Source organism: Sander vitreus, chromosome 18 (genome assembly GCF_031162955.1).
Source record: "Sander vitreus isolate 19-12246 chromosome 18, sanVit1, whole genome shotgun sequence".
Taxonomy (NCBI): domain Eukaryota; kingdom Metazoa; phylum Chordata; class Actinopteri; order Perciformes; family Percidae; genus Sander; species Sander vitreus.
Window position 1 is genome coordinate 19,643,609 of NC_135872.1, and position 13,583 is coordinate 19,657,191.

Consider the following 13,583-nt stretch of genomic DNA (forward strand, 5'->3'; position numbering starts at 1 on the left):
TCATCATTTTTTTCAACATACTATACTATGCCATTTGTATGACTTTTTTTGACATACTATACTATGCCATGACTTTTTTTGACATACTATACTATGACTTTTTTGACATACTATACTATGACTTATTACTTTTTTCGACATACTATACTATGACTTATTACTTTTTTCGACATACTATACTATGACTTTTTTATGACTTTTTTTAGACATACTATACTATGACTTTTTTTGCCATGCTATACTATGACTACTATGACATACTATGGCATGATTTTTTTATCACTTTTTTCAACATACTATACTATGACTTTTTTTAATCAGTTTTTCAACATTAAATACTATGACTTTTTTATTAATATTGTCAACATACTATGACTATACTATGAGAGAACATCATCTTAAAACTTTCTCTTTAACTTGCTCTTACAGCCACAATTCTTACTTCTCATACACCATTTATATGTCAAATGGTAGATATACTCATACATTTGGCTATGTGAGCCTTCAAATGACAAGAGCCACAAGCATTTCTTTATTGACAGCCCTTGTTAAACATCCTCGATATTTCTGGACGAAAACACAGTACCACTTTTTCAAATCGCTAATATGCCCACATTTTTTAACTGTATCCACACAAATTATATATCAATACATTTGCAAGTGCTTTATATTGATACCACATATTGTTTAGGCTCCTTCGGTGGGAAGTTTACCAGGGCTCTTTCAGTTGATCTCAGTAGCAAGCAGCTTATAAACAAAGAGGTGTGATAATTAAACCTCAAAGCCAGGGCCAGGCTTGCTCTTCTCCTAGACCATGACACCGCACTTTTCCCCAGACAAAAAAAAATTACAGTTACAGACAAAAGTATTCTCAGTACTTCAGCGTCTTCTTATGCAATTATACCAGCAATCCAGTTTAGCTTTAGCAATTTAGCTTTTCAGCATTCACAAGCATTTTCTGCAGGAAATACATTTTTCTAGTTCGCAAATGTAAGCATGCTAACACACTAAAGTAAGATGGTGAACATAGCAACATGGAACCTTACACATGCTTAAAGGGGACATATAATGAAAAATTCACCTTTTCAGTACTTTTGCTAATCTTAAGTGCTTACCACAAACTGTGATATAAGACAACCCAGTCAGTTTTTTGTTGGCTGCCTAGATAAACATGGGATTTAACCGCCCTCCATCTGAGTGTCCAACCACGGCTTGAAAGCTACCTTTGCAAAGTTGTGTTATATTTTTCTAGCAAGCCAATCAGAGCAGACTGGGTTTTTCGGGAGGGGGATCTTAAAGAGACAAGCACTGTTTTAGACAGAGGGTGAATACAGGTATATTCAGACAGACAGTATGAGAAAAAGAACGTGTTTGAACATTAAAGCATGTTAAAATGTTCTAGTAGAAACCCAAAATACAAGTATGAACCTGGAAATGAGCATGATATGTCTCCTCTAACATCAGCATGTTAGCATTGTCATTGTGAGCATTTCATACGCCATTTCTCCACAAATAAACAGATATTTATATAAGAATGTGCAGCGAGACCTGGCATTTACATTGTTTTGATAAGGAGAAGATTAAATATAAGGTGAGGGATGTACCTAGACTAAAACATTGTTTATGCTTTTTTTTTTTTTTTTTGCTGTAAACACAAATCAAATGCACATTTCTAAACTTAATTTAAAATGATTTATGGGTGATGAATTGTATTCTTTTTATTTACGTTCCAGTGTCTGTTAATGATCTTTTAATTTGATCCTGAATTGTGAAGCACTTTGTGGTCTGTTTCAATACGAGCTCTGCAAATGAATCATTGATCATCCTTCTGACATTTAATAATCATGATTAAACTATTACTGTGTACATGTGATGAATTAGTGGTATGGGCTTTACAAATAGCCGCAGCCGTGCGTAATGACAGCTGTTCCGCCGCTTTTGGAGAATCTCGTCGATGAGACACAATCGGTGAAATTGCACTTCTTCTTTGCCGTTCTTCTTATCGGCAGGTCTTATGAGTGGTGGAGCGGGCCCAAGTATCAATATCCACCTGGATGTTTAAGATCGTTTCTAAATCAATTCATGGCGAGCAGTGGGAGTGGAAATGAGGCTCATGCATGTGCGCCCAGTTGCACAATGATTGAGATTGATAAACCAGAACCGTGTGTATGTGCAGCTTTTGAAATGAATGAATATGCATATTTCTGTTTTAGTCGTGAATACACAGTTTTATGCATCTGGCCCCAGGTCTTGTTGTTACAGTACATTATGAGTTGAGTGTAGTAGCTGAATAGCTAATGCAGTGCAGCTCATTCAGAGTGTCAGCCTGAGGAGCGGCAGAAGCACCTCTTGCCTCCAGAGATGACCTGCTGATTAAACATGTCGGACTGCTCTCAGCAGCAGGGGGAGAAGGCGGAGAAGAAGGGAGGTGGTTTTACTACACGAGAGGAGCTTTTAGGGGCTCGGTCGCCATTATTAAGGCGTCAGACAACACTCTTCCTGTTGCCCGTCTCCAATGAGGGATGTCTGTCAGTTGTGGCAGAAAACAGCTAGGACGGCGGCTCACGACCAAGTGTCTGTGCATTATTCATGCTGCTTGTAAATTGGTTAGCTGCAGTCTGCTCAAGAGAAATTGCTCTGAGTTTGAAATACACTTCATATCCCACACAGCAGGGCTGCTGCTCACAAGCTGCAGGTTTCCAATGGCATTGTTCCACACGGACCACTGTTTCATTTTGTTTCCCATCTATAATTCTACAGTGGTGCTGCTTCAATGCCTGTGTTTTCCTCCTGTGCTATATACTGTATCAGATTGAATTATACATTATGCACAGTATGCAGTTTACCACCTGTTCACTCATGTATTCCCAATACATGTGCACAGTGTTGTTGTTTTTTTTCTTTGTGAATCTATGGATGTGCCAGAGGGCGTAATGCAATTGTGAATTATTGGGACTTAGGTAACTCTTTTATATTGCTGCCAAGCCCAAACATATTTTGGAGCAGAACCCAATAAAGCCACTGTGATTTATGAACTCCGCTTTTTCACTGGTTTGCCATCCATTCTCCATTCTCCGTTGTGTTTTTTTCATTTTCTCCAAAGCAATCTTGAGAACGGCACATCTGTAAAGTGATAAGGAGAATGGTGATGATGATTTTTGCATGCAGCCTAGTGATCGAAAGCGGGGGGGGGGGGGGGAAGAAAAGAAAAGCCATTATACAGAATGGAAATTTCTGCTGTATGTGAGAATGACATTAAACAATAGCTCTCTGTTTTCTTTGACAAAAATCTCTCCCTTTCTTCCCTCTCTCTCCCTCTCTCCTTCTCTTCCTCCCACATCTTTAGATAACAAATACGCCCCTGCAGTGAGTCTAAACGGTTTTATATTCATCCTGGGAGGAGCCTACGCTCGAGCCACCACTATCTATGACCCAGACAAAGGCAACATCAAGGCTGGTCCCAACATGAATCACTCTCGGCAGTTCTGCAGGTAGGAGTTTATAAGTGTAGCAGTGCCATATGGAAGTTAAATCCCCAGCATGGAATTGTACATTTGTCTGATTTGTGTGAAGCATCAAAAACACTCTGACGTTATTACACAGCCTCAAAAAATTTGCACCACTTTAAGTTTATTTGTAATGTGTCAGTTTTTGCGTCACGGCGGTTAAACACTGCACAGGGAAAATATTTGCATTCAGGCCACTTAGTTAAAACGAACATCGTGGGCTGACAGTGTTTTCAACACGCTGCAATTAGGTTGTGAAAATTCTCTCTTGGTTGAAAAATAGCTCTCTAATTCATAGGCTTGATTCGTAAAATTGCTTGATCAGTAACGCCGCCGTCTGTCACGCAGAGAGAAACGAGACACATCCGTTGGAGTAGCAGAGACTCAGCTTGATTTAATCAACTTTCTTTCACAGCACTGAATCGCTCTATTTTATCCTGAGTTAAAACTGTGTGAGATAATTTGTAATTTATTTGCACATGGGTGTTAATGTTTGTGAAACAAGAAATAGCAGTCCACACCTGTAACTTTTATACCACTTGTGGATACATACTAGCTGATAAAAGGAAATAAATGAAAATTAACAACAGCAGGATCACATCCTAATAGCCCAGTCAGCTCAAGCCACTGAGGTGTGCAGTCTGCTGGATAATGAACCCACGCTTTTCCTACGCCCGAGCCCTTTTTTTTCTTCTTCTTTTTTTGTTGTTGCAGAAGCTGAGAATAAAAGAAGCATGCACAAAGTACATTTGGAGAAGCAATTACAGGCTGTGATCTTATGTGCAGAATGTATAACATAAATCATGTTGTCAGAGTTATTGATAAGCTGCACCAGCACACGCCAGGCAGCTGTTCTGCTACATTTAACTAAGTCTGACACGAGAGGAGGAAGGAGGGAGCAACAACAAACACACAGGGTTGCCAAAAGAGAAACGCACAGATACTCAGACACAGCACTATCTACAGTGAATGCTCCTGCACAGAAGATGAAGTCTAGCAGGTCAGGAGCTGATATTCTGCCCTCGCTGTGCAGGCCTACACCTCCCCTCTGTTTATCAGGAAGAGCAGCTCCAGGCTTTTGCCCCTGCGCTCTCTCCATTTTCAGATCAGCTGTGCTTTCTCTCTAAGTAGATTTAGGCTTTATGTAAAAATCTGTTTCCTTCCCAACAGTGTTGTGAATTTGGGCAATAGGACTGCATGTTGTTCGCTGTGTGTGTGTGTGTGTGTGTGTGTGTTTGTGTTTGAGCGGGCACCTTAGATAAATGCAGATCGTTCAAAACGCCAATAGGAGTACAAAGCCCTAATCAGCTTAGAGCCCAAATTTTAATCCTCTCTGCACACAAACTGCTGTTTCTGTTTCTCATATCAAATGAGCATATTTGTAGAGATATTTGCTTTTTCATTAGTTTTCTCTCTCTCTCGCCCTCAAGAGGGAATGTAGAGTGTGTGGTTTTCCCCCTACCTTACAAAGTAGCCTCGTTGGGCATGTCGAGAGCATGTGTGCGTGATGTCAAACAATCTCAGGCACGACATCAGCATGTTTATGGAGATGTTGTCCTCTAACTGGCTTTGTTTCTCTGATCACGATTGACAATAACTGTGAGTCATAGCTATATTACATCAATGGGATTAAAATGACAAAATACAATAATGCTGACCATGAAAAGTATCAGAAACTGAACCTTAAAGGAGTATTTTTGGGAAATATGCATGCTACGAAAAAATTAAACTCACTCTCATGTCTGCACAGTAAATACAAAGAATTTCTAATAAAGGAAGAAGTTCCACTCTCTCGTTACTTCCGGCTTCTGAACTGGTTGCAGTTCCACCAGAGTTCCATATAGGCCGGTGCAGAATGAATGGGACCCCTCAAAATCCACTTTTCTCAGGATATCATTTTTTGTCTAGTAATTTGAATGTTGCATTCGAAAGGGGAGGCTAAGAGAATACACACTGTTAGATTTTTTTAAAGTGGCTTTTTTGTTCTAAAAAGCCTTTTAAAATGTCAATGATGTCATATACATATACGGCCTGAGATACTGCTTTATGGCAAGCTCTGAGTCGCTTCCTTTGTTCTCTCGAGGCATCGACAACACAGCTGACAGGTTAGGCTCTCCCTGTTAATACGCGTGCTAGAAAGAGGTTTGCTAATGTTTTAAAGACCACGCCAAAATATTTACTCTGACATTCTGGTTCTGCTTTGGATGCCGTCAAGCGGGATCTCCGGTCGTAATCAGTCCTTCACTGACCAATCAGCATTCATTAGCAGAATGCTAGCGTGTTATGGGCAACAACGACTCAACCTGTAAGAAATCAAAAGGACACAAGTACTCGTTCATTCAACTTTCGACCTATAGTCCACGTTGAACTTGCAAAAACTACAATCAAATCTGAGATTCCTCAACGACAATCAGGCGAAAGAGACAAATTTAGCCGTCTAGCTCCATAGACTCCCATTCATTTAGCACTGGACCGTGATCACCCCCAGTGGAACTCTGGTGGAACTGTAACCAAATTCGGTACAATGGGGCTGAATAGGGAGTGGAACGGCTTACCGTAGACGGGCTCTGGTAAATACAAGTTAGCTTAGCTTAGCACAAAGACTGTAAACAGGGGCAAAACAGCTAGCCTGGCTTATTCAAATGTTAAAATCCACCTAGCAACACCTCTTATGCATTATACATGGGATGTACCCCATTTCTTGTTGCTCAGTCAGACATAGTCGGACACATAACCCCCCCCCCCACAAAAAGAAAGATTTAAAGAATGAAATGAGATATAATTTGTTCGTGAGTGAGCTAGAGGTGCTAGTAGGTCGATTTTGTTACCATTTGTCAGAGTCAGGCTAGCTGTTTTCCCAGGTTAGAGTTTTTGTGCTAAGCTAACTGCCTACTGGCTGTAGCTTCATATATAACGAACAGATATGGGGGTGCCGTCGAGCTTCTCATCGAACTCTCCGCATGAAAGCAGATCTTACCCAAAATGTCAATCCATTCCCTTTAAGGATTCTACTCTTTTAAAAGAAAGACCTCTAATCAAAAGCATAATTCTGTGTGTGCCTGTGCAGCGCTGTGATCCTGGACGGGAAGATCTACGCCACAGGAGGCATCGTGAGCAGCGAGGGTCCAGCCCTCGGCAACATGGAGACCTTCGACCCTTGCAGCAACACTTGGACGCTCCTGCAGTCACTGCCCTGCCCGCTCTTCAGACACGGCTGTGTGGTCATCAAGAAGTACATTCAGAGCGGCTGAGGGCGGCCGGGGACCCCATCACACTGGGTCGACGGCAAACACCAGCTGAGCGCCGGTTGTGAGACGATGTGCGACGGCAGCTCAGGGCCGGTCGGTGAACAACCTCTGGACTTGACGCGAGCATCCATCCACTCTGTTTCTTGTCCCAGCACCCAAAAAAAAAGAAGAAAAAAAGCCCTGTGCAGAATGTACTCATGTTCAACTACTCAGCCATGTCATGGTGATGGTGCCTAACCTCCAGTACTGTATGTGTCATGGTAGTAGTTCATCCTCTCATCCAACAGGCACAGGGATCCTCTTAGTAAATGACAAACTCCTTGGTTTCAGTTCTGTCTTTTCCAGATCTCTAAACTCACCACCTCCCTATTTCTTTACTATACTCGGACTTTGCCATTGCAGGTCCAGCTTCTTAAGAATTATGTTTAACAGGTGTCGGTTTTCCAGTAATGCATTAGAGAGAGTTTCTTTGTGGTGTATGAATGTTTTTCAGTAGTGGCATCTACAGGACAGGAGGAAAAGTGAAGGAAAGGAATCCACAGACAGTTTTCGTCTTTATCAGTGCATGGAACGAATTTCTTCTCTCTCCGCTGTGTCGGGAAGAGGAATTCCTACCGTGCGTGTGGATTTATGAGGTAATTTTAAAAACAGATTCTGAACTCTGTGTAACCCGGTTACAAGTCTAATGACTTGCTAAACATAGGAAAACCCATCAAATCTGGGTCAGGCAGGGTTTAAAAAGAGAAAATCTCTATTTTTGTTTCTATGTTCTTGTGTAATTCCAGTCTGATTAAGATATCATCTGGAGGATGAGTGGCCTGTCCCCCCCCCCCCACACACTTAATTCGCACTCTCTTGCGCTCTGGGACGAAGACAACTACATTTAGAAAGAGAGAGGGAATTCCTCCTTTCACTGACCTCTGATCAGATATTCAAGTTGGGACAGTTCCTCTGGAAAAAAAGCACAATAATTACATGTGTGTTATAGTTATGTTAATCCATGTTTTTGTGTCTTTCATTGGTTTCCACCCTCACCTTCTTTTTGTTTTATACAACCTGTTTCATTGCAACCCACAAAGGATTTTGGGTTGGTATTCTGTACATACAGGAAGGAAATATGTATATTTTAAAACCTGAAGGCAATTCTGTATAAATGTTTTTAGAAAAAAAAAAAAATGATAGGTTTGGATTCAAAATGGTATGTCTGTAAATCTGTACCCAAAAAGGAGAAATTACCAATTGTTATTATTGAAACCTAATACATATACCTGAACATGAACACATTGTCAAGTCGTCTTTTTTTTTATATACTGTATTAATGAATCAAGGGGATATGAGTATTTATTTGCTCAAAAGCGCTCTACTACGACAGCATGTTAGGGCCAATGTAGGCTAAAAAAAATAAAATAAAATAGAGCCGGGGGAGGAGGGCAATATTCCAAGAATTACGTCGTAACTTTACTAGAAACCAACTTGGATATTCCCTGACATTAAAGTGGTACATTTACGAGAAAAGAACTCACAAATATGAGAACCACAGAACATGGGGGTGAAGTACACAAGTACAATACAAGTACATTTTGGCATATAAAAAATAATGCACTAAGAAAAATCAACACTTGAAATATACAGTTTGCACCTTTTTTATTCAAGTATATCACAGCAGTTTGAGAAATACAGTAAAGGTTTCATTTCAAATATAACTTACACTAAAGTAACAATTGTGAACAGGTGTGTTAAATACACAAACAGAATTGACAAAGCTATGGAAACTCAACTAAATTAAGTGGGAAAGAAAAGGGGACGAATAAAGTCATTGAGGATAGAACAAACCCTTTCCCTCTGCATACTGGACTAAGTAGTCTCAACTACCAGACAAAAATTGGTTGTTAGTCCAAACTGGCTACAATTTATAATAAGAAAGGAAGATCACAATGTATGACATTTAATTACCCATATTTTATTTTCATATGCGTTTCTAAATTCATAAAAAATAACTTTTTGGCAGAAAGTGGAGACAAAGTGAACAACATCTGGTCCTGTTTCTCTTTCTGGGATGTACTAGACACTACTTTTTAAATATCAGTTCTGTCCTTATGTTAGTCTCTTCCAGTATGCCACAAACTGTAACCGCTTTAACACAGAAAACACCAGAACAATGAAATAAATAGAAAAAGTTGAAAGGGCATGTTGTCGCGTGTTGAACCTGAGAGACCTGTAAACCCTTTATTCCCCCGTACACGCCAACCTGCTACACAAACGCTACGCAATTCAGCAAAATTGTTAAAACGGACGTGCAACGCTTCCCGATTTGTTAAATTAAAAAAAAAAAAACGTACAAAAAGACAATTGACTGAAAATTAGGTGTAAAACATGTTTAATAATAAATAATCTGAATCATGAGATGAAAATCTGCAACAAACCCCCCCAAAAAAAAACAATTTGAAATAAAGGCGACTGTTGTGTAAATAGGCAGAAAATGCTCTCCGTAGCGTCTAAGAAGGTGTGTGTGTGGGGGGGGGGGGGTGATAACATGACAGAGGAGCAGAACTAGGTACTGTAGAAATTAAGAAGAACCTGAACTAGGTACTGTAGAAATTAAGAACCTGAAATGTAAGCATTAAATATACAATCCATGAAATATGCTTAAAATGTATGCAATCATCATCTGGCTCAAATGCAAACATACAGAACAATCAGACAGATATAAACAACTCTTGGATTACTGTGGCAGCTGTGGTTTCACTGATCTGGTACCTCTGATGGTACTGTAGATGTTGCAACAGTATTTCGGGGGAGAAAAAAAAATTAATAATATATAGCGTTTTTGTACCCAGTAAACAGTTTTCGCGTTAAAATAAATTAAGCTGAGGTAGCGTTGGTTTTTCTCTCTGCAGTAGTCCAAGTGCTAACCTGTTGTTGCCAGTTTGCATATGGTCTTTGTTTTTATCACCTAGAATCTGAGAAAAGGCAGAGGTGAGCTGGGGTCAGAGTTGCACCAAGAGGTTTGAGGATTGGACACGAGTGAAAGAGGGGACCTCTAGTACAAAACTAGCTCAAAATATGGCATCTCCAAAACCATGACAATGCCATGAAAACGTCATAAAGCTTCAGTGAACACCTTTATTTACTGCAGTCAGAAAACTTTACTGTGTCGGCCTCAGATGAGAATCCAGCTTCTCTCGTCTTGTGTTGAGAAAAACAGATGAAATAAATCCATAAAGTCGATACACTCATTTAAAAAGGAGGAGAGGAGAAGAGAGAAAAAAAGAAAAGAAAAAGGAAATCATGTAATGCTTTACACACCTTAGTGACGGGCACTGCCTAGAATGGCCTTGTTCATTATGGATTCACAACCCATGCAAAATCTCAACTCAAGCAAAGCATTTGTATAAAAAAAAAAAAAAAAAAAGAAGAAAATAATAATAATAATAAACCCGTAAAAAAGAATTATCAAATTCACGACATAACAGATTGTTATGACTGTCTAGTAGAACATTTTCATAGTTGAAACAGAATTCCTGTGAACAGGCACCTTCATGTCAGCACCTTTTTGTTAGGGAGTGGGATAACACTTGGCACAGTAAATCGTTTGACTCGCATGATCATTTTTTTTGTTTTGCATATGGAAAACTGAAGAAAAGCTGGTGTCGTCAACCTCTTCATACACCTGCTGTCCGCTCAGGTGGAGACTGACCTCCCCAACAGGGCTGGGTTTTAACAGGGCATGAATATATTTATAAAAAAAAAAAAATCAAAACATTTCGAGTGCTTGAGACGTATCTGGCCACAACACCGACACAGCCGCAGACGCTAAGTATTATCTGTATAGAACACCTTTTATCTTTGATTTTTTTTTAAATGTTGTCAATTAGTTTTTTTGGCCCAGTTTGGAGATAACCTAGGTATGTCTTTTAAAATTAAATTCATATATATATATATATACTGTATATATATATTTTTGCTTTAAGGTAACTGACCTCAGTGGTTAGGGCCCACCCCAACTTGGAGCCTGTTCATTGTCACAAGTAGTAAATACAAAATCCTGCTGAATATATCAGCGTTTCAGTTGAGGTTTGAAATAAGGCACACACTAGGCAGTGCAAACTCTACACGCATTCAAATTTGTACTGCTTCCAGTTCCTCCGCCGGGGTGTCTTTAGGAAAAGTCAACTGGCGAGCACAGCTTGAGTGGGAGGGAAAACATTCAGACTGTGAATGTAATGAGGAGGGGGGAGGGGTTAGCTACCACAAACGATTTAGGACGTGACAATCTGCTAAGACCGTGAACGCCAGAGGTGGTCTGTGAGCGTAGTGGTTGTACAACGGACCTACAGTCACGCGCCGCGCCGCTTGTTCACCAGTAACTCGGACACAAACGCTGAGGGGGCTAACAGCTCTCCACACCCGGTGACTGCTGTAATGAAGGAGGACATCATGGGCTCTAGTCCTGCTGTGCTAACCTCATCGAGTTTGTGTTCACGCTAAAACTTCTTTGTAAACCATTGTTCTGGGTGAGTATCCTTGACAGTGGCTCAGATATTGAATAAAAAGCATGGAGCTAAAATGGCAGATAAAATGAGCCGCATAATAGCATGGTAATAACTGGCCTATGATGAAGCATTCAAACGCGAGGGAAAGATGGGCTCAGCAATGTGGTTCAGTGACTCAGAACATTATCTGTCCTCATCTCCTAGCGGCACTCTGCATTCACACTTTTGCTGGTAAGAATCTGTGTGTGTGTGTGTGTGTGTGTGTGTGTGTGTGTGTGTGTGTGTGTGTGTGTTTTTCTGGGTGTGTGTTTGTAGAAATGCATGCATAACCAAGTGTCAGGGTGTGTGTATGCACGGCCTGCTCCGGAGTGAAGCGGCCAGGTTGTGATATGACATCACCCGATCTGTTGGGTTTTGCTAGTCATCCAAGTTAAGAAATAATCCCAAGAGCAGCGTGGATAAAAGTTAGGATAGCACCCGAGTAGCACCAGGGTTGCCTGTCACCGTTAGTGTGAGTGTGTGAGTGTGTGTGTGTGTGTGCGCAAGTGTGTGACTGACACACCTCCAGGAGTTTGGTTGTGTAGAATGGGTCTGGATCTGGCCAGGTTCCTGAGACGATAGCACCATTGAATGTCTCTGTCCTCAACGTCGTCCTCGTTGTGTCCCCTCCCAGCAAGAAAAGGGGGCTGGATTTGTGTGTGTGTGTGTGTGTGTGTGTGTTTTTGTGTTGAGGGCTGGACTCAGAAGCTCCTTCCCTCTTTCTCTCTCAGTTTGTGTGTCTTTGTGGTCCCAGGCTGTTCAGGATCTACCTGATTAGGTATTCTCACAGGAATGTATCGAAATGCTGGATTCTCTCCTCCATCTCCTGCAACCGCAAACAGAGACAGACACATAAACACATAGGGCTTAGTCTCAACAAACACTGCAAACTCAAGACATATGTATGTATAAAGCTGTGCACCAGGGTTTCAATATTACTTGGAAATTTCCCACAGCAAACAACAGTGTTCACCATGATAAATGATGTAAAATAAGGCAAAGCTGTGCTGGAATGAGACAGGCGATTTTTCTCAGCATGAAAACAGCGGCATTTGACACTGACTAAATCTGAACAGAGCCGGAGGAAGAGAGATGGATGTTAGCCTGCAATAGACCATGATTAATGCCTTGAAGATGTTACACTGTGTGTGTTCTCTCATCTGAATGGCTGAGTCAGTGCGACAGACGCCGCTACCAGATACCAATTTCAACATCTATAACAAAAGTTAGAAAATATCAACTTTACAGTAAAAAGCAATTTCACTCTCCTAAAGAGAAATTTTCCTCCTTCACTGAAAACATTTTCATCTGCCAACTTGGCAATAATATATCAACTATTACCAGGCAATACTATATGCTTTTTGGCTAAGAAGTACTCAAATATTAAGTTATATTAAGTATGTAAATCACTGGAAGCTCTTTGTGATGCCTTCTAGATTCTTTCTGTAGTCGAGACAAAGAAGGTTGGGGCCCGGGCATAAAGGTTAAGTGGGCTTTCTGAAAAATAAGGACTTTTGTTTTTGTTATTGTGTTCATTATTTCTCCCTAAAAAAAGAATCAGCTTAGCTCCTGAATGTTTGGACTGATTGAAAGTCAACCTGAATGCCTTGTTTATGCACACTTTTGTTGGCTGTAAAATGGCATTGAATCCACAAGCTAACTTCTGATCATCAAAGTCCCATGTTAACTGGAACTAAAAGTACATTGTGGCCAGCTGTTCATTTGACAATCTAGATCAAATGAAAACTATACCCAACATATCTTGCAATTCATCCTGAATGGATTTTAAAAAGGTCACAGGACTGATGCTATTCGGCATGCGATATTTCCTTCCCTCCCAACTCCAATTATAACATCAATTAAGCACTTTATCATACCCCCACAACTATCAACACCAGGTCACACGCTGTAAAACCCAGTATGAGAAGTGAAGTTGACGTGACTAAATAAAAAAAGAAAAATAGAATGAAATGTCACTAATTTAGAAAATTCCCTTAAATTTCAGCTTATCAGGTACAGCTCACACATCTATGCTTTTAACGCCCGTCTGTTGCAGTGGCTCACTGCACACCCACACACACCATTGTGTAAATAAGCTCCTTGTTGCCTTGACACCTTGCGCCTGTGTGATCTCGAGTCTATCTGCCTTAAGGCCTATCACCTTGTCACCAGCATAGCAGACAATCCAACAAGTCTCCGCAGCACCTACCCTCTGTCTCTCACTAACAAAGTCTCACTCTCTAGTATGAGTGGAAGTCAACCAGCATAGCAAGGTTTAATTCCTGTGTCGCTTAACA

At 40.6% G+C, this 13,583-nt stretch overlaps 2 protein-coding genes across 5 annotated transcripts in view; one reads left to right on the forward strand and one right to left on the reverse strand.

The window, feature by feature from the left end:
- The window catches only part of klhl29 (kelch like family member 29), a 215,309-nt gene extending 207,276 nt beyond the window's left edge, over nucleotides 1–8,033 (forward strand). For all 3 annotated transcript variants that reach the window (XM_078275053.1, XM_078275054.1, XM_078275052.1), the window contains 2 exons: nucleotides 3,347–3,491; nucleotides 6,574–8,033. In XM_078275053.1, the coding sequence (XP_078131179.1) occupies nucleotides 3,347–3,491; nucleotides 6,574–6,757 (329 nt within the window). In that variant the 3' untranslated portion in view covers nucleotides 6,758–8,033. The remainder of the gene's footprint in view (nucleotides 1–3,346; nucleotides 3,492–6,573) is intronic.
- Nucleotides 8,034–11,487: 3,454 nt separating this feature from the next.
- The window catches only part of atad2b (ATPase family AAA domain containing 2B), a 71,059-nt gene continuing 68,963 nt past the window's right edge, over nucleotides 11,488–13,583 (reverse strand). For both annotated transcript variants that reach the window (XM_078274164.1, XM_078274163.1), the window contains exon 28: nucleotides 11,488–12,112. In XM_078274164.1, the coding sequence (XP_078130290.1) occupies nucleotides 12,071–12,112 (42 nt within the window). In that variant the 3' untranslated portion in view covers nucleotides 11,488–12,070. The remainder of the gene's footprint in view (nucleotides 12,113–13,583) is intronic.